The 19175-nt window shown below is 43.3% G+C and overlaps 1 protein-coding gene across 1 annotated transcript in view; it reads right to left on the reverse strand.

The window, feature by feature from the left end:
- Positions 1 to 1738: 1738 nt before the first annotated feature.
- The window catches only part of LOC139923588 (testican-1-like), an 82328-nt gene continuing 64891 nt past the window's right edge, over positions 1739 to 19175 (reverse strand). The window contains exons 8-12 of the mRNA XM_078289218.1: positions 5140 to 5259; positions 4280 to 4501; positions 3530 to 3592; positions 2749 to 2886; positions 1739 to 1935 (exon numbers count right to left, since the gene is read on the reverse strand). Coding sequence (XP_078145344.1) covers positions 1739 to 1935; positions 2749 to 2886; positions 3530 to 3592; positions 4280 to 4501; positions 5140 to 5259 — 740 coding nt within the window. The remainder of the gene's footprint in view (positions 1936 to 2748; positions 2887 to 3529; positions 3593 to 4279; positions 4502 to 5139; positions 5260 to 19175) is intronic.

The raw sequence follows: 19175 nt of genomic DNA on the forward strand, positions 1-19175 counted from the left end.
TGTTTCCCTTTAGGTCTGTGTCTAAAAGGGGAGGCTGCTTTATCAAGGTTTGGAGTCAAAACTGATGGCAGGCATTCCTGTTTACACTCAAGAGATTTCAGCCTCACCCTGAATTGAAAACATAAATGCTAGAAAAATAAGTTAATTTTGACTTGGTGTGTCATTGCATGAATCGTTTTACACTTTCAGGTAGGTAGAAACATTTGTCTTTTTCAAAGTGACATATAATCAACATTTTTATATTTTCTGCTAAGACATCTACTTTCTACCCCCTGAGCTAGGGAGAAGAAGAAATCAGACTCTAGACAGCACTGCAATAGCAGCAATGTACAATAGCAGCCAAAATGACATCAGCATCATCATCAAGACAAAGTGTTTTCCTTCCATCTTGTTCAAGATGTATGTACAGCTTTAGTTGATCAGCCAAATGTCAATTCCAGTGGAAAAAGACAATGCATCTCAAATCTTCTTTCTTCTTGGGCTTTCTGGGACATTCAAGATCAACGATTAAATAATTTACAATCCTCCAAGAAATAACGGAGAGAGCTTCTCAGAGCCTGGGAGTGTGGTGGCCGCAGAAACATTGGAGAACATTGGGAGGAACCCAGTAGTGGAACACAGAACATGAGAATGAACCTCTGATGGGAGGACAGGGAACGGAACCCAGAATCTGGCCGTCCTGGAGGAAACATATTTACATCCAACACATCAGCTAACTGGCCTCACAGACTGACCAGAGGCTCTGACATGGACACACGGAGAAAGGGAGAGGAGGGACGGAAAAGGAGACGAAACAAGAGAGAGAGAAAGGCAGGGATAGAATGAGAGCGAGATGAGAATGGAGAGAGTCTGTGTCAGGTCAAAGACTGTGGGCTTGGAGAAAGGAGAGGACACGACGAGAACTGTAAAAGAGACTCAACAGTCTTTGTTGGAATCTAATAGGGTTGTGGAGAGTTGCTGATCTAGAGGACAGAGGAGGGTCACTCAAGAGTGAGATTTGGGCAAAGGACAGGGATTATAAGAGCAAGTTCAGGAACTGAAAGATGGACCAATGCCAAGGGGGCGAGAGGCAGAGGGCGGGACAAAGGAGACACTGGGCGCACTCATTTAAGGGCTCCCATTTGGGCAGTAATGTACCGGCTAGGCAGAGTTTGCACTCGTTTTAAAATGGGCTCTGAATCAGCGGGGAAACTGGCCAACAGCCAGAACAGAAACCCACATGGCGGAGGACAAACAGTCGCACTCTGCAATGGCCAAACATATCAAAAGAAACATTCAAAGTCCACGTACGTCTACATTTCTTTATCTCTTTAGTTGGTAAAATACTTTTTTTTTTCGTTTTATTTTCTCGTGCTCGAGCTCGTAAGAAAACCGTGTAGATCTACATGATTTATGTTGCCTTTTCATTGGGGTTTGCAACATGTAGATTGGGCACCAATTCTTAGAAGTTAAAGGCAATTTGAACTAGATTAACTATGGTAAGCTAAATTAAATTACACTGAGTGGCAGTGATGCTCCTCTTCGCACTCCATCTCATGTTTAGGGGCAGGTTTATTTTGCCGCTTCTTCCGGCTAATTATGCACTTGATTACGGCAATACACTCCGCCCTTGCCAGTGTCCACCCATCATGTAACTGGGAGAGTACTGGGCACCCTTAAATGTGTGCGCCCACTGGAATGGCTTCAGATCTGCGCTGAGTGAACAGAGGTCCCTGGTTGGCTGATAGATGGGGTGGAGCTACCAGACATAGCCAGTTTCATCGTCTTTGTCCTCCTCCTGGTCCTCATCGTCCTCGATGGCTCCTCGGGGGTGGATCCGGCTCCACCTCTGTTTCTGTTTGCTTCGCCCGCTCGTTGATGGCTCCTCCTCCTGATCGTCAAGGAGAATGACTGCGCCCCCGCTGCCAAAATCCCCAGAGGTCTCCTGCTCCTCATCTGCAGAGAGACATAGTCAGGCAGGTGAGAGATAAGACATGGATTGACAGACAGGCTGGCAGACAGCAGTTTGTCTTAGGTTATACCCCATACATAACCTCATCATCTCCTCTGGGGAAAATATATATGAAAGGCTGAGCTTAGAGGCAGAGAGACACATGACAGACAAATGCATGTAAGGTTTGAGAGACAGAGATTATTCCCTGAGTTAAAAAGCACAAATCTTCCATTAGCTGGAGAAGATTTGACACTCTCTCCCTGAGGCCTGAATTGTCACTGAAAATAAGCTCTCTTCTAAACAGGCACATACACACACACACACACACACACACACACACACAGACTCACAAATGTGACAACAAGGTAAATTAAATAGTCATTGTTCTATGGCGCCACCCACACATCCCCATCCTTTGGTGTAGGCTGTGTGTCTGTCAGAGAGTGCACCTGTGACTGTGATGTTCACTATGTTTCAATAGTATTTTTAAAAAGAAGCTCTGCAGGCTGTTTGCAGCAGCCCACATTACACAGGCAGAGAGAAGACAGTCACACAGCCCTCCACCAGGATCAAAGAGCTAACTCTGAAAGACAGACAATTTTGCCAAGGGCACGAATGGGAATATTTCCAGGTTAGAATTGTGGATGGGTGGTGGTACTTAACAAATGTGAAAAGCGATGGTTACCGTTTGTATTTTTGAATGTTTATCCATTTATCTGTGACCGTGTGTGCTCAGAATAGTCAGAGTAGTGTATCAGTGTGTAATGTGAACAGATGTTTGTGTGTGTGTGTGTGTGTGTGTGCTGTGGTCTTACCACAGTTGGGGTTGCCCTGTTTTCTAGAGCCGGCGAGCTCGTTTCCATATTTGTCCACACACCAACACTGACCAGTGCTGCCGTGGCACTGGGTCGGCTTGAAGTAGCCTTCCTCAGTACAACGAGGAATATAGGAGCCTAGAGAGAGAGAGAAGAGGAGGAAAGGACGAAATAGACAAAGACAGGGAAGAAGGGAGGAATGAGGGAAGAAAGGAAGGAAGAGGGAAAGGAAAGTAAAACTAGGGGAAGAGATGGAAACAAAGAGTGAAAAAGATAGAACAGAATTAAAAGGCATTCTGTGCTATTATAGTCAGATGCAGTAAAAGTCATGTCTCCTGTAGTTGTGACCAAAGTTTTTTATATTCACAGACTGAGACCCACAATCAATTACCACTGTGAAGGCTGCAGGACAACGGCCATACATCCTGCTTAAAGGGGACCAGTCACTTTCAATAAGACACACACACACACACACACACACACACACACCCACACACACACACCTTCATGTGACCCAGTCAAAGCCCATTTCTCAAGCTGTGTTTTGTTGTGAGCTAGAACACTAATATGCCGAGTAATAAATGACTATGGCTGACGGGGACAGAGGACTTGTGTACAAGATGTCAAAAGTTTTGTGTGTGTTATTGATTCCTTTTGCTTTGTTGATCTTCTGTGAAATGTTAACCTGAAATATATAATGTTGTTCCAGTGTGGGTGTGTGCTAACATCCAAGGTGGGTGTGTGTCCTTGGACAGGAGTGAGTGACTGACAGCTGACTGACCTGTGAGGCTCGTCTGTCGGCTCTGAATCTGAATCCTGCTCTTCTCATTTTGGCAAGGCAATCCTAGGAACAGAGAACACAAAGAAAAAAACACTCTTTCACTCTCTTCCCTTTCCCTCTTTCTCTTCAGACACAAAAAATCTGTCCTTCCCTATCTATTTTCCTCCATCCCTGCCTCTCCTGCACTCTCCCTCCATCTCTTTCCTTCAAGTCCTCCGCACCTCTGTCCCTTTTTCCATCATTCTCTGCGTCAATCTCACTGCCAGGCTGCAGGAGGCAGTACAACCACTCGTGTTTTCATCAATCTCTCCCTCCCCCCTTCTTACCCTGAATGTCCACTGACAAAGCCTCTGCCGCCTGACAATGCTGTACGCTCAAATTTTAGATTCGTGGGTGTGGTAATGGATGTAGACAAATTTGGTGATATAGGGCCCATTCCTAAATATATTCTCGATTGAACACTACTTAGCTTATAAATGCATCCAAGTTGTTTTTCTGAAATCCTCTCTCTCGAAGGACAGGCTGAACTTGCATGGACATCAATCAAACTGACACCTCCCTTTCTATTTGTTAACACTTGCTCCAAATGCCTGAAATATGCATTAAGTAGACTTCAGCTCTACTTTTGATGCTACCCTCTCACTGCTATGCTTGGAAGTTTTCAACACTCACAACTATATTCTCTCTCTTAACTACTTTCTACCTATTTTCCTCCCTTCCTTCTCTCCCTCCCTCCTTCCCCCTCCTCACCCTCGGGCTTCTGGAAGCAGTAGCACCACTCGTTGTTGGACAGCTTGCCGTCTTTGAAGGAGTCACAGGAGTTGAAGAGGGGCTTCATGCACAGCTCATACTTGTCCAGGTAGATGGCGCTCAGCTCTGATTGGTCCAGCAGGAGGTCGAAGTTCATGTCCAGCTTGTTGAACATCCAGCCCAGAGAGTCCTTACAGATGGGCAGGATGCTGGTGTCGAAGCCTGGAGGATGAGAGAGCGAGAGAGAGAGAGAGAGAGAGAGAGAGAGAGAGAGAGAGAGCATGGATTTAAGTGTGTGTATAAAGTTTGTGTATGAGGTGTAATGTTGCCTTTTGAGTGGCTGCAGTATAAAGCGCTATCCATGGTGCTGAATCTTCTATGGATAACTATGAAAGTGGTAATAACGTCTAACGTGTCAAATGTAGCGCAGATGCTCCAGACAGGTGTTGCAGGTACTAGTTATGATAATACACTATGATAATGGCAGAAATATAACTTCATAGTGTGTGGCCCAGGGCAAAGGCAGAAGCCTTGTCAATGTCACAGCCTCTTCTGAACTAGATCGTACTTTAAGTGCAAAAAGTGAGTGTGTTTGAATGAGTTTGGTGTTTGAAGCTTGACTTAGTAGTTGAAATCTAATGGTGGCTGTGTGAGAGTTGAGTTGAAATATTGAAAACATTACAGAGTCAGCATCACCTCCAGTCCTGATGCAGACTGGAAAGAGCAACTGTCTGATGGCTATACTTGCCGATGTGAATTTTAAACAGACAAAAGGGACACACAGTTCTCTTTCAGTCACACTCTCACATACACACTTGTAGTCGCAGTCACACCCGCACACAGAGAGCAGATGCACTCACGTCCTGCGGCGGAGTCGAAGCTGTCAGAGGATTTCAGGTCTCTGTTGGCGTCGAGGTGGAGAACTCCGAACCAGTCCTTCAGTCTGGAGGCCAGGCCGTGGAGCTCTGTGTCACTGCAGGCTACACACACACACACACACACACACACACACACACACACACACACACACGCACACACACACACACACGTGTCAATCTTATGCTGTCATCAGTAAAAAAATAACTGCTTCTCTCACTCCTTATCAACTTTAACTTCATTTCTCATGTGCACTTTATCTCTCTGTCAGCTTTGTTTTTCCCCCCCTTTCTGTTAACACAAAGGAGTGATAACACACACCAAACTGTTGCAGTCTCTTGACTGTTACCATAGGAACACAACCTGACAACTGCATACTGTGTGTTGTCTCCCAGTGACAGAAAGTCTCCTTTGATCAGCAGCACTAGGTGATAAACAAATAGAAATGGCAGCAGGTGAAGAAAACACAGGAGTCACCCTGGGAAGGCTGACGGGGTGTGTGATATTGCTGCAGTGTTGTGATGGATTGTAACACATTTATACTTCGGTTAGACTCAGCTGGGGTATCAAAGGTAAGACAAAAACAACACACACACACACACACACTCTCTCACACACTCACACAACCATTGATTGGTCTTTCTGGCAGTGGTCTATTTGTAATCCCAGATGGCCCTCAAGCTGAACATCAAATAATATGCTGTAATAAGAGGCCACAGCTTTTCTGTGTGTCGATGTGTCTGTGTCTACATGTGATTGGCTGAGGGACAAAATGGGGTAGTGAAAGGTTACAAAGGTGGCCACAGTTCGTGATAGCTGGAATTGTAAGAGCTCAATATAGACAAATATGACCCAGTACACACAAACACTGTGTCTATACACTCTCTGTACATACAAACACACAGATATACATACATATTTACACATATACATAAATATATTTAATATATATATATTTATTTATATATAAAACTTTCATTTCGCTGCTGCATTTTGAACTGTCTGTAAGCGTAATTTAGAACACTTATGTTGCCAAAGCAAGGTACATAGAATCATTGATGAATCCAACATCTAGTGATTAAATAAACTAAGTTGACAAAGTTATTACATGCAGAGATGCTGAATACATTAAATACTCTGACACAGACTCTGGCTGTTTAGGTGATGCAGTAAGTCACCCACTGTCTCTCACATTATGGCAGGCTGTTACATAATGTGCTGCCAGGCTGCAGCACTCCTGCTCTCTCCCAGTAAAAGAGGGAATTTTGCATAGTCTTATGGGGCAACCTACAACAGAACAGCAAGGTCCTAAAACTAATTTTGTTTATTTTGTTATATTATTATTGTTTAGTATTTCCAGGAACAGCAAGGTTGTTACTCAGCAACCAAAAACTCCATAGAAACTGTCTATAGATCCAAGCTTTCAAAGAGTCAACTCAGTTTAGCTGTAAGAAATGTATTCAGTTAGTATATAATTAGCGGGAAAGCCAGACATATTGAGAAAAATACATGTATGTAAACATGCTCAGACACACACAGATGTGTGATTTGCCTGTATTTCATAATTATTTGTGAATGTCAAGACTAATGTCAGGTTGTTGCAGCCATTGTAAAATAGCGGAGGCCATGCGGCAGGCTGCAGCTATGAGAGAAATTAGTGGAAAAACACCACTTATCTGGCAGAAAGCTGCTATTTCTACTGAAATCACTGATGGTCCATGTGAGTGTTTGTGTGTGTGTGTGTGTGTGTGTGTGTGTGTGTCAGTACCAGACAGATTTCAGAGTGTTCTTCATTTCTGCAGGTCAAGCAAAAAACGAAATCTTTCCTTCTCAACACAAACCTCAGGAACTTCTATCCTTTGCTCTCTATCTGACAAATTTAATTTCCCCTCAAGTGCTTTGACTTTCCCTTCACAACCTTTCCCTCATTCTGTCATTTCAGTCGCTCTCCCTCTTTGTCTCTTTGAAGAGCTCCTTCTCATTTCTCCCTATTGCCTGATCATACTCCCTCCATTGCTCTGTTCTCCATCAATCATCTGCTGCTCAATAGAAGCCACTAATCCCACAAACTGAGTTAGGGAGTCACATCTACCTAACACAGTTTTTCATGAGCTAGAAGACTGAGGTAAATGTCTTGTTCACTTTAATATTCTCTTCTCTAATTTCTTCCTCTGACAACTCTCTGTTTCCTCTCCCCTATCTCTCCCTTCCTTCATCCTCCTATGGACACAAAGGATTAAAGTACTTCTTTTGTTCACTTTGACACTCTCCCTCCTTTTTCTTCCCCTGACTCTCCTCTGTTGCTCTGGCTGCTCCCTCTCTCCATCCCTCCCTCTCAACTGTCTTTGGACTTTGCACTGTGGCCCAAAATGAGCCTCGAAGGACCCCTCTTATCTCTTTCTGTCGGTGTGACCCAAATTGTTTTGGACAGGCAGAACATGGCTACCTGTGCCAGAGGTCCTTTTGTTGGGCAATGAGTCAGAAAGCTGTGGTTGGAAACATTCATGTACTGAGAGACACAGACAGAGGGACACAACACACAGGGATTAACTGTCTCTCTCTCTCTTTCACCACTACAGCAGGGTCAGCCAGGCTTAAAGATGTCAGACATCCAGCCAACATCAAAGCCCTTCCAAAGGCAGAGGAAAGGTTACCTGGGTTACACTGTGCATTCGCTTTCAAGCATTCACCGTGCTGAAGTGTCCTTGAACAAGCCCCAAGTACTGGTCTTTAGCTAACCCTTCACTCACCCCTTGAGGGAATCAAGCAAAAGGAGAACTTCTCTACACCAAGACTGTGTCACATTTAATCACAGGTAATCACGCAACACAACTCAAGTCAGTCATGTCAATGGAAAACCTTGTGTCACCTTTTCAGCAGAAAAATAGCGGTATTTACACTTACTAACCCATTACACTAACCCCTTGCTCTGAATGGGCTTAATAGGCCCCACAGGAGCAGCCTGGCCATTTGGAGTAGCGGGAGTTTTCCCGGTGGGCCGGTCTCCCTGTGGGTGGCGGTGAGTCCAACAACACTGATACAGAAAAATGAAAAAAGTCCCATGGTGTTTGGTAGTTCTGCTGTCGAGTGGCCAGCCGGCTCCATAGAGGTGTGTGTGTGTGTGTGTGTGTGTGTGTGTGTGTGTGTGTGTGTGTGGGGGGTCTGGCCTTCTCCCCACCAACTTTACTTAGGTACATTCTACCTTTCATACGTTGAGCTGACAATGAAAGATTGATTTGAGCACAAAAAATATGACAGGGAAAGTCAGGATTTCTATGATCCCCAAGTTGCTGAGATGTGATGTTTATGAGCAGCGAGCATGGAAACCTTGTCAACAAGTGATGGTAAAAAATGGTTGGATGTTTTTTTTTTTAATTATATTTTGAATTAAAATGTATCACCCCATATATAAAATCCCAACTACATTTTAAAAGATCTAAAAAAATAGGCTATAATAATACTTTGTTCTACATGTGTGTGGTTGGCCAGTTTGGGTCAAATTTCCAGGGCTGTTTTTTTTATTTTTATTATCCCAGTCCACCATGAAACATATTCAGAACATATCCCAAAAGTAAAAACAGCCAATAGTGCAGTCACGGTTTCATGTAAAAAAAAAAAAAAGAAAAAAGATAAAGACCATTTTGCTCTGTTAAACCCACAGCAAGTAACACAAATAGCGAGTGGAAAGGAGAGAGGCAGAGGAAAGGAGAGAGACTTCAGCAGGTGAGGAGGGGAGTCAGGCAGGATGTGTTATCAGTGCTGCTGGGGATCCTCTCTGTGTTAGATCTCATCGATTGCTATCACACACAAAATAAATAACCTCTCCGCCATAAAGATTACATACAGAAATAACCATAGAGATTATAGACAAACATCACACACACACACACGCACACGCAAACACACAATGAAATGAGATTATGGAGTTGGAAATGCACCTTGACCAAAGAAACTTCTATCTCTTATCCTATTTTTACTTTAAAGTTACTTTAAAGTGTGGATGATGACAGTCTTGAAAAAAAATGTCTGAGGCACTCTGATTAGGTGAAAAAGTTAAAAAGGCTTTATTGACTACATGACGGAGCAAAATTGCAGTTTTAACTTTTTCACCTAATCAGAGTGCCTCAGACATTTTTTCAAGACATGTCATCATCCACACTTTAAAGTAAGTAAAGTAAGCCTTTATCTTCAGACAGAGCGACGAGCACCTAATCATGTGTTTGTCCAGTGGAAATACAGAAGAACCCACACACCGCTCTATCTCTTGCTGGGTTAAAAAACATTCATATTTGTTGTTTTTAAGATTTTATTCACAGTGCAGTGCACTTTGTTAGGTTGATTCTGAAGCTTCTGATCATTCATCACTGCTTTATAGAGCAGTAGGCTACATGTATTTCCACAATATACTGTTATGGCAGTGCTTTAACCACTTCATTAGTGAATATAGCCCTAAAGCAAAAATAAGGCATATTGCAATCACAATATCCGTCAGAAAAATCTCAATATATTTTTTCATATCATGCAGCCCTAATTTTTACACAAAAATCTTGCCCAGTGTAGCTTTGACTGTAAATCTACAAACCTCAACTGCAATGTTATTCTCCCATAATCCTCTTTGTATGCAAATGAGTTTCAATGACATCACACGACAGGAGAACTTGCTTTACGTTCTTTGTCTATTAGTTTGCATGGATTACTGTGATATAGAAATTTATATACTGTATATATACACATATAGCTCACAGGAGAAGACATACTCTAGCACTTTATAATTAAGCACATGTATGAGCACTGATTCTATGTATGTATATAACATGCTGTGCATCGTGGGACTGTACAGAATGCATACTGGTAGTTTTCATTAGAACAGTATTTAATTTCTCCAGTATAACATCAAATCCTATCCTTCTGTTACCTGTAAAGATGCCTACCTCTCCCTCCTCATCCTTCCTCCTCCTTTTCTACAGAAAAACAAATAAATCACTGGGAAGGAAGAGTATAGCAAGGGAAAAAGCAAACAAATGAAGAGAGCTCGGGTGCCAGGTCGGCAGCTTATCAGCCTCTAGCCACTGTTCCATACAACACATGAGGCTGGAGAAAGACACAAACTATAACTGGAGGATACGAGCAACTGGTAAAGCAACACTGATATGCTGCTGTAAGGACACACAGGTCAGACTGCGGTACGGGGGAGACAGAGACATAGAGCCAGACCAGTACTTTGCAGCCCATAATGGTGGTGCTCCTGAGCCAGTCAACTTCACTGAGACGTAGTAAGCCATAGAAAGTGGATATCTCGGTTGACACTGAACCAGTCAGCATAAACAGACCGGATCAGAGGTTGGATTCTGACTCCAAACAATGGGCCTCATTCACAAAACGTGCATATAATCATATTTGATCTTAAAGTGTACTTACACAGGTTTGCACAAACATTTCGGCATTCATCATTTTCTTTTTCTTATCTGAATTTGTTCTTTGGTACGATCAAAATCTCCTTCTGTTTGGAAACATGCATGAGGGCATATAAGATGAAGAGGTTTCTACTTTCTAACACAAAGTCATTACAGACAACAAAATGTGTTTCAATTCATTTGCAAGCCTACTGATAACCATATTAACCAAGCAATATGAACAAATTCATAGTTCTAATTCTATTCAATTGGAAACACATTTAGCTGACTGATCAAAGTGATTACTCATGATATAAAGGCCCACGTGTGTGCAGCCAAACATGACAATGCCGCATTTGCTGTTATTGCACCGGCCTTGAGGACAGAGTGCGTCTTCAGAGACCGCGCAGATGGCTCATGATGCACTTTAGGCTACCAAGGGCAGTTCTCCTGGATCTCTGCAACACCCTGGAGCCACGACTGTGCAGGAGACCAAAAAGGTCCCAGCCTGTCCTTCTTCCACATGTGCTGCTGGCGCTGTCTGCTCTCACCTTCCTGGCCACCAGGACGGTCCAGAGGGAGACAGGTGACCGGACGGGCATATCGCAGCCATTCATCAGCCACACGCTCCCAAATGTGGTGGATGGTGTCATTAAGCCGGTGCCGTAATATATCAAATTCCCAAATACTGCAGTAGGACAGACTCAAATAAAAAGAGATTTCCATGCTACTGCTGGCCTGCCAAACATCACAGCAATAGACTATACACGTGTGCATCAAAGCACCATCTCCAAAAGCATTTCCCTATATAAATTGCAAACAGTAACACTCCATAAACATTTGATAAATCTGTGACGCCAACCTAAACCTCCTAAAGGTGGTTTCCCATTGGCCAGGAGGGACCCACAATTCATCTGTGCTGCAAAACAGCAGTGTGGTGATGGAGAGACTGGAGAGGCACCACACATTGATAAATTACCTTTCCTACTGACTTAATGGAAGTTAAATTAACCAGGGTCTCAAGGCTAACTTGTTTGTCTGTAGGTGATAGAGGTTAGATCCTTCAGGAGCGATCAAATAATTATCATAGGCGCACTATCTCCACCACAGACACTGCAGACAGACAGCTCCTGACAAGAGCTACAGTCAAAATCAACATCATTATAATATAAGTTACACTGCCACCACATCACACCTCAAGGCCTGGTCATGGAGATAGCAGGAGAGAGCAAGAGAGAGAGACATAGAGGGAGCAAAGAGAAAGAGAGTATATGTGAGTGAGCTTGTTTAAAACAGAATGAGAGAGAAACAGAAATGGTCGAGCGGGTGATTTTGCTTCGCTGTGAAGACGGGGGTCATCAGTGCGTCCTCTACGCAGACAGCCATTACAGAGGAAAGTGTCACCATCAAATACAAGAATGGAGCAGCAGAGGGGAGGAAGAGGTGTAGAGGGAGAGAGGAGGAGGAAGAGCAAGAACAATGGAGAGAGGGAGGGCAAGATGGGGGAGGGAGATATGGAAGTAGGACAGAGGAGGGAGGGAGATAAGTGCAACCAGAGGTACGGGGAGACAGACGTATGAAGAGAGGGAACAAGGGGATAATTGAGAAAGGAAGGAGAGGAGGAAGGAAAGATGATGGAGTATAGGCGACTAAATGGCGTGAAGAGGACAGGATGATGAGAGGAGAGTGAGGAAGAGAGCAAAAACAGGGGGAAGGCAGCAGATATGGAGAGAGGAGGAAGGGGTGAGGGTGTTTATGTGTATGTGTGTGTGTGTGTGTGTCTGTGTGTGTGTGTGTGTGTGTGTGTGTGTGTGTATTTCTGTGTGTGTCTAAGAGCTCCGCCTGTACCCAGGAGAAAGTACTATACAGTCAGACAGAAAGCGTGTGTGTTTCTCACCAAGCGCGCAGGAGAAACTATCGATCCGAGCCAAGTCAAATATCAAACACTGGCTCATAGCTGGGAATTACCCTCCACCCCCTTCCACCATCTCCCACATTCCCTCGCTCTTCCTGTCTTTCATGTCTGTTATCTCAGATCAATAGAGACTGGAAGGGCACAGAGAGAAGAAGGCCCAATGGCCATCAGTTTTTCACGGACACAAATACACACACACAAAGCTACATCACTCATATATGTAAAGGATGACTGAGAAGGCTACACAATTATTTATTTACTTCTCGTTTCATTTTCTGCTCTCTCCCTCCATCATGCTGGTTCTCTCATATGAGTAATGATCTTTGTTTGTAAGAGAGAGAGGGAGAGAGGCAATTGAAGATGATGATACATGTCACATTGAGAGGAGAGAGAGAAATGTAGGACTGATGGAGTGTCTTCCACAGTCTCATTAGTAGAAGTAGATTAACAAGCGAGTTAATGGTCTTTCCTTGGTGGAACCACACTGCCAACAGTACTGTGTGTGTGTGTGTTTCTAACTCTCTCTAGCTTTCCTGGGTGTGTAATAAGCCAGACACTGTAACAGAGACCAACCAAGGCTAGATTACTGACTGGGCAAGCAGGACAGATGCCCCGGGGCCCCCTGTGCTTGTGTGTAGATACATTTGCTTTATGTCATTAAAGTCAGTTGGAATATGCGCCCATGCAGGCATAATTCCAAATGAAAAGAAACATGCGGGTCCCCAATATGCAGCAGTGGAAGGAGAGTTTAGGCCTTAGGCACAAATGGAATGTGGAATAAACATGAGATGGAAAAGAAGATGGTAGATACTTCATGCAGCTCTTACCTCTCCATCAAAACAGAATTTACCATTGTAAAATAGTTTGGCTCGTTCTTCAGCACCATATTCATTGTGTGTGATGATGAAAACTCAGACAGTGAATGCAGCTGTCAGTGTGTGTTTGTTTCTCATTCAAAGCTGTCCGTGTGGCCAGTATACTACTGCGCAAAGTGCATATTTAATTGCGTGCGATATGGTTTATGGGCCTCTAAAATATGCCTCACACATGATATAATACACCCGCCTTGCAGGAGCTGTCCCTTCAGCACCCGCACTCAAGTCCTGCATTGTTTCAAATGTGTCCTCGTGTTGAGATTACCTCTTTCACTGTCGTTTTCGTTTTTTTAGGCCTATATTTCATGGTTGAAGCCTTCACATTTTTCCTCATGCTTTTCTATTTCTAACTTAGTTGGTGAAATGATCTCAGCTTGCGAGTTTACTGTGGTGCATATCTAATTCTCTATTAGACCCAAGGCTACTGCTTGCAATGCAACACGCTTTCAGACGACAACGTGGGCTATTCACAGACGTATAAGCCTATTTGCGTATGATCTATTAAGAGGTTATATTTTATGTGATTATTGAGCAATTTTTTGTATGGTTTGCATAACCCATCTGTCAGGGCAGATGCCCAGTGTACAGGCGGCAATCAGGCTTTGGCTGGTCTCCTTTAACATTTATTAACCTTGCTTCTTTACTAAGTCTGTCTCGTGAAATGAATGGAGTGGCTCTTCATCTAGACAGAGGAGGAGGGGGGGAGGGGTGATCACACCAGGACTGTGGTCTGATCAGATGAAGATGAAAGTCAGATAGAAAGGGAGAGAGGGAGAAGGAGTGAGGTGACACAAGGAAACAGAGGGAGGAAAAAATCGACTGAGGCAGTCTGATAAGGAGATAGCAGGAAGATGGAAGGTCAGATTCATTAAAAAGATACAAGGGTGTGTTTGATTTTCTTTGCTCCGAGCCATCAGCTCCCCAGAACTATTTCACTGGCAGTAGGTTGAGGCTTTAGTCCAGAGAGCGATCGCTAATACGCTGTCTCCTGCTGCCTGCCATCAGCGCTGGCACAGAGAGGGAGACTGGGAGAGAGAGGGAGACTGGGAGAGAGAGGGAGACTGGCAGAGAGAGGGAGACTGGCAGAGAGAGGGAGACTGGCAGAGAGAGGGAGACTGGTAAAGAGAGGGAGACTGGGAGAGAGAGGGAGACTGGTGGAGAGAGGGAGACTGGTGGAGAGAAGGAGACTGGTAGAGACAGGGAGACTGGTGGAGAGAGGGAGACTTGTTCAGGAAGAGAGAAGATTTTTAAGTCAGATTAACTTCTAAAACCTAAGCTCTAGGGCAATGTGTCTGTCTGAATGGCCCCACACTCTTGAGTCCATGCTGGTAGAGTATCTCACAATAGGAGCACAGATCTGAGATCAGTTTGTCTTGTTAATCTTCTTAGTCTAGGTCTCTGTGACCATGTTATCTCTCCGTTGACCCAAGGACAGCGGATCAGTTTTGAGAAGCTTTTTGAATCAAGACCCTGGGCTCTGCTTGCCTGAATTTACCTTCCACTCTCATTTTACACTTTTGAAAGCACAGAAAAAGGTCTTGAGGAGTCATTACTCAGCTGCTAGGTAGAATAACATAACCAATCGTTTGCCTGGAGATGTTGTTTGAAGTGACAGTGAATTTCAAAGTAATGCAAACCGGTAGAGATTACTCTGATAGGAGGAACCTCTCTGACATGAATTTTTTATCAGCTCAAAGGGAGAATTAAGGGGAGAGGAAAAACACAGGAGGTCAAACTGAATGACAGGTGAGCGTGAGATAGGGATAACACACACATACACATATACATACACACGCACTGGAGTGACAGCATAGCTAACAGTGCAAACAGAGGTGATGTGGATATAATGACTCAGATGTAGGATTCCGTCCAGTCATGGAGCGCTGCGTTGTTCTGAGACAGATTAACACCAAAGCCAGCATCGCCTGAGGATTCTGCTACCTTGATGGAAAGAAGAAGTGACAACCATCACCTGTCACCGGCTGTGATATCGGCATGACAACACAATGGATCAACACTGTCACACACGTCTTTCTGATTGGTTTCACAGTACATCTCCCAAGATCCACTCTGATGAAATCACCTCTTTTCTCCTCACGTGGGGAATCTCTGCATGGTTTAGGTAGCAGATGCTATCACCTGACAACAGATTCATCACTAAGGCAGCACACACCATGAATAAAGATCCACCATAATGATTACTAGAGGCATGTAAACTGCGCAGTCAGCATATTTACCCCAAAAATGTGTTTATAAAATACTTAACAATAATCAACAGGCATGTGACTGCTCATCCTAAATCAGAACTCTTATGCTACTCTTACTCTTACTAGTGAATGAATACAATGTCAGCTCTAAAAACACAGACTATGGTTGGGTTGCACTTTATGCTGTGTCATTGCACTTTATGCTGTGTCATCATTAGCCTTATTTTCCCCTATAGTCCCTTACTGTATCCCTTTTCTGCATTCTCATTGTTGCCTCACCTCTTTTCCTTTCCCCCAAAAATCCCCACCTATCCTGCACCCTTATATTTCCCTAGCTTGTGTGTGTGTGTATGTGTGTGTATGAGTGTGTGATGACAGGCATGTCTCTGCAGCTTTCGTGCTCACTTCAAAAACACTCCATTAGTAGACAGAAGAGAGAACGAGTGGAGGAGAGGAGAGGAGAGGAGAGGAGAGAAGATCAACGGAACAAAAAACGTCCTTGTGTGCGCTCTTTGTGTGTCTGTCAGACACTGTTGCAAGGACAAATTTAATTTATCCTGGGGATTTAGCCCATTCAATCACTGACTTTGCTTTGAGAGTGTCTAGCTCCTGGCTAGCTGTGAGATAATGAGGTGGTAGGCTTAAAGAAGCCCATTCACCTTAACTAGCACAGACTTAGCATGTCTAATTAATGTCTAAGCACTCCCCCAACTCCACTACCAATTCCCCCCCACCCATTTTGGGTCTAATGACTTAATATCGGATCAAGGGACAACTTGGAGAAGGATTTAGCCATGTTCACACACTCGACAGCAGTAATAACATTTCAGCTAAAGGCTGCTGAAACACTGAATTACTCCCCTACTCATTTGAGAGAGCAAAAACAAAGAGGGAGAGAATGACAAGAACAAGGATGTGATGGCCAACCCCTCTGGCTTGAAGCAGTTCAGGTACCAAACTGCTTAATTAAGTAAGATACTTAAACCAAGAGCTGAGAATGGTGTATGACTACCCACTGTATGACTAGTACCATAGCCATGCAATATACTGTATAATTCCTCTTAATCATGAGAGATTTCCATACTTTGGACCCCAGCAGGTGTCTTTTCTTTGCAGTTGCTTTCTTTGCTGCTCTTTTCAGGCTCCTTCAGAAGCTGCCTTTGTAACCTGCTGTAATCCCTGACCACTAATCCCCAACTCCCTTGTAGTGGATGTGGCTACAAAACCATGGCAAACAATTTCAACAGCATACCAACCTCGCTGCTGAGACTAGGCCGCTAGCTCAGTGTATCTAAGCTTCTTCCTTTCATGTACCTCATCTACTGCATCTTACCATGGCACAGTGAGTTCTACAGAGTAGACAGTCCGCTGAGTGTTGGACCACAATATTAAAAATAAAATAAAGAGCATCCACATACCAGCCATGAATATGGCACTTGACAATGACTTATTGTTTGATTTGAATTCTCACAAGAGAAAAGAATCCGTTGACATCAAACGACACTGTCAGAGCTGATTTACCAGGCTGACACTGTCAGAATTTATTTGTTGAAAATCAATTTAACGCTCTCTGTTGGAGTTCTGGCAGTGTTACGCCAGGTCAAGGCCACAGTTGAAATAACTCTTGAATTTAACATTTTCCATCAACACCAAAACTGTAACTCTGATTACTTGCTGTGTAGGTTATCATTAACCTTGGCAAGCTGCCTTTTTGTACAGGGTGTTGTTGTAGTCATAAATATAACTTTTAAGATTGTCCATTATGCCCCAATAGGCATGAGGCAAATCTCATCCTGTTGCCTTTCCCCACCCACAATCCTCTTTGATGCCTTACTGATTACCTCCATTGTCTTAGTGAATGCTAGAGGGAAGAATGTGAACCCTGCCATGATGCCAGTTTCCAGATGCTGCCATGCTGTGATCAATTCCAGTGGTATGAAGCATATTTGTATGTCTTGGAAATAGGCTTAAATCATTTTTAATGACATTTGGTACAGAAATCAAAAGCTACCCACAGAAGGTTGTGTGTTACTGAGCCAAATGCTTTTTTTCCCAGGTCTAGAAATACAACATAGAGACCTCCTGTTGTTTGGCTGATTGAATTTGGTGCCAAATAATTGCATTCACTGTTCATTGTAATGGCTGGAAATCAAGGTATAAAATACATTACCAGCGAGGCTGTGAGGTTTTGTCATTTTTTACTCTTGTCACTCTTGTGCTTTGTAATATTTTTCAAACATGTAAAACACAATGCTGCCTATACTGCGTAAAAAATAAAAACAGCACAAAAAACAATTGATAAACTGTTTGCACTGGACCTTTGTCCTATTGATGCCTAGATTTTGGGAACCTTTTTTCAATCGAATATATCAGGCTCTCCAGCATCGGGCTCCACTGTGTCCTGTCTACATCTATGTTTTGGAGATGTGTTTATGCAAGAAGGTAGAGGCTTTGTATGGCATCTGGTTTTATGGTGACATTGGAGATGGAAGGCCATTGCCTCGTGTGCTATGAAACTAGATGCAATAGTAAGATTAAATAAAACTGACATAACTTTGTAGCCCTGAGCCTACATCATACAGTGCAATTTTTAATCAAAAATACTAAAGCATATCAGACATACCCCAGAGAACAAAGCACAGTGGAGCATAAATGGGTCATAGGTGCACAATTGTTCATCAAAGAGAGTTCTTCTGTTTATTTGCAGCCACATTCCGGTTTACTTTCTTTTGAAACTCTATTAGTGATAAAGAAAAGGTTGTCGATGGGCAGCGTGACATTTAGAAGGATCCACTCTGCCTTGTCAGAAAAGCTGAGAGAAAGATGCCAATGTGCAGCCTGCAATACCGACAAATCGTACACAGCATGGCACACTTAGTAATCTGGCTATCACTCAAAACATTGTAGTAAGGGATAGATAGAGAGAGAGAAGACAGAGATAGTGATGAAAGAAAAACAGAAACGAAACAGAGCCTCACCTATAGTCCTGCGTCTTTACATTATTGGTGCTCATATTAGAGAAAGAGATGGATCAAATGACGAGAAATGCAGAGAGATTGACGAGAATAAAGAAGAGCGAGGGAGAGGAGAGGAACGCTAAATCTAATGAGTGAGAATGTTGGGAGTAAAGCCTGGATGTAAAGACAGCTGGCAGAAAGAAGGAATTAAAGGAAAGATGACAGACTGATGTGATAGAAGAAGAGGAGCAGAGTTTTGAATTAATGAGTTTAGTTCTGGTCATCTAGCTCATCTTTCCTGATATCAACTCGCCATAACACTCTTACCTCATCTGGCCTCCATGTTTAGATGCACACACACTTCACTCAACGTTTGCCCTGTCCACACATACACTAACCAATGGAGACATATCCCTCTAAATCCCGCCCACACGAGAGGGTTGTGTCAGAATCGTAAATGCAAATACTGGCAGTGAAGGCAAAGTCCTGATCAGCGTAAACGAAGCGGAGAAAACTGTAAACAAGGGATCGCTATTTGAATCAAAAGGCAGATAGTTTGCACTCACTTAGAAATAATTTGCTTGTGAGAATTTATTCCCGTTTGTCTTAAGTTTTGCTTTTGAGATCTTTTTTTTTTTTTTGCAATGCTTTTTTTTTTTGTTCCTCTCAATTT

The sequence above is a fragment of the Centroberyx gerrardi genome, chromosome 16 (genome assembly GCF_048128805.1).
Source record: "Centroberyx gerrardi isolate f3 chromosome 16, fCenGer3.hap1.cur.20231027, whole genome shotgun sequence".
Lineage (NCBI taxonomy): Eukaryota > Metazoa > Chordata > Actinopteri > Beryciformes > Berycidae > Centroberyx > Centroberyx gerrardi.